Here is a 1,366-nt window from a genome sequence, read left to right as displayed (position 1 = left end):
GAGAGGCGCTGGGCTTCGCTCCCCAGGGGTGCTCACACCTCGCTGCTGCCCACATTCACCCCTCCTAGGGCTTCGCACCCCGGTGGGTCTGCTGGTGCCGGAGGAGCGCGGAGCTCACGGTGAAGCCCTTCCCGCAGTCGGCGCAGGCATAGGGCCGCTCCCCAGTGTGGGTGCGCCGGTGCTGGGTGAGGTGGGCGCTCTGCCGAAAGCTGTCCCCACAGTCGGTGCAGGCGTAGGGCCTCTCCCCGGTGTGGACCCGGTGGTGCCGCAGCAGGGCTGATCTCCACAGGAAGCTCTTCCCGCACTCGGTGCACTCAAAGGGACGCTCCCCGGTGTGGAAGCGGTGGTGCTGGATGAGGTGGGAGCTCACGGTGAAGCTCTTTCCACACTCGGTGCACCCGTAGGGGCGCTTGCCCATGTGGAACCGCCGGTGCTGGATGAGGGCTGAACTCACGGTGAAGCTCTTCCCGCACTCGGAGCATTCATACGGCTTCTCCCCGGTGTGGACCCGCTGGTGCTTCATGAGCTCGGAGCTCTGGCTGAAGCTCTTCCCACACTCCATGCACTCGTAGGGTTTCTCCCCGGTGTGGACCCGCTGGTGGCGGGTCAGGGCCGAGCTCACGCTGAAGCTCTTCCCGCAGTCGCTGCACTCGTAGGGTTTCTCCCCGGTGTGCACTCGCCGGTGCTGGACGAGCTGCGAGTTGCCGGAGAAGCTCTTCCCGCACTCGGCGCACTTGTAGGGCTTCTCCCCGGTGTGGGTGACCTGGTGCCGGATCAGCTTCGAGCTCATGCTGAAGCTCTTGCCGCACTCGGAGCACCGGTAGGGCCTCTCCCCTGTGTGGACTCTCTGGTGCTGGACGAGATGCGACCTCTGCCGGAAACTCTCCCCGCAGGTGCCACAGGCGAAGGGTTTCTCTCCAGTGTGGATCCTCCGATGCTGGATGAAGTTGGAGCTCACCCGGAAGCTCTTCCCGCAGTCCCCACATATTGTCAGTCTCCCCACGGAAGGGCTTCTCTGCTGGATAATATCTGGCAGCCTGGAACTTTTTCCACACAGCATCACGCGGCTTTGCCTCTTCCCCAGAGGTCTCTGAACTCTTTCTGCCCTGTGTGGCAGGCCTGGGTCCTGTGCCGGACTCTGGGAACTGTTCTCCTTGGAGAGCCCCAAGAGTAAACCCTCGGGCTCCCCTGGCCTGGGGATGCCTTGGTGGGCATTCGCCTCTTTCTTGCTCACAATCCCATCTTCAGCTGCAAAAAAATGAGAACCAGAGAGAAGTCAAAGGCAGGACAGGGGAAACCAAAATGGGACGAATTCTAGAAATTCAGCAAATCTGGACTCAAAGTGTAAAAAGTTCTGCTCTTTCCC

General features: G+C 61.9%; 1 protein-coding gene across 1 annotated transcript; it reads right to left on the bottom strand.

The window, feature by feature from the left end:
- Positions 1-64: 64 nt before the first annotated feature.
- Positions 65-1,248, bottom strand: LOC104494108 (zinc finger protein 501-like; the record flags this gene model as incomplete). The annotated part of the gene is made up of 1 exon (XM_010136897.1): positions 65-1,248. A coding segment is annotated over one exon (1,184 nt), but the record flags the coding sequence as incomplete, so codon positions are not given.
- Positions 1,249-1,366: the final 118 nt, after the last annotated feature.

The sequence above is a fragment of the Buceros rhinoceros genome, unplaced genomic scaffold (genome assembly GCF_000710305.1).
Source record: "Buceros rhinoceros silvestris isolate BGI_N320 unplaced genomic scaffold, ASM71030v1 scaffold26895, whole genome shotgun sequence".
Lineage (NCBI taxonomy): Eukaryota > Metazoa > Chordata > Aves > Bucerotiformes > Bucerotidae > Buceros > Buceros rhinoceros.
The sequence above is the reverse complement of the archived record's forward strand: the minus strand, read 5'-3'. Positions and strand labels throughout refer to the sequence as shown.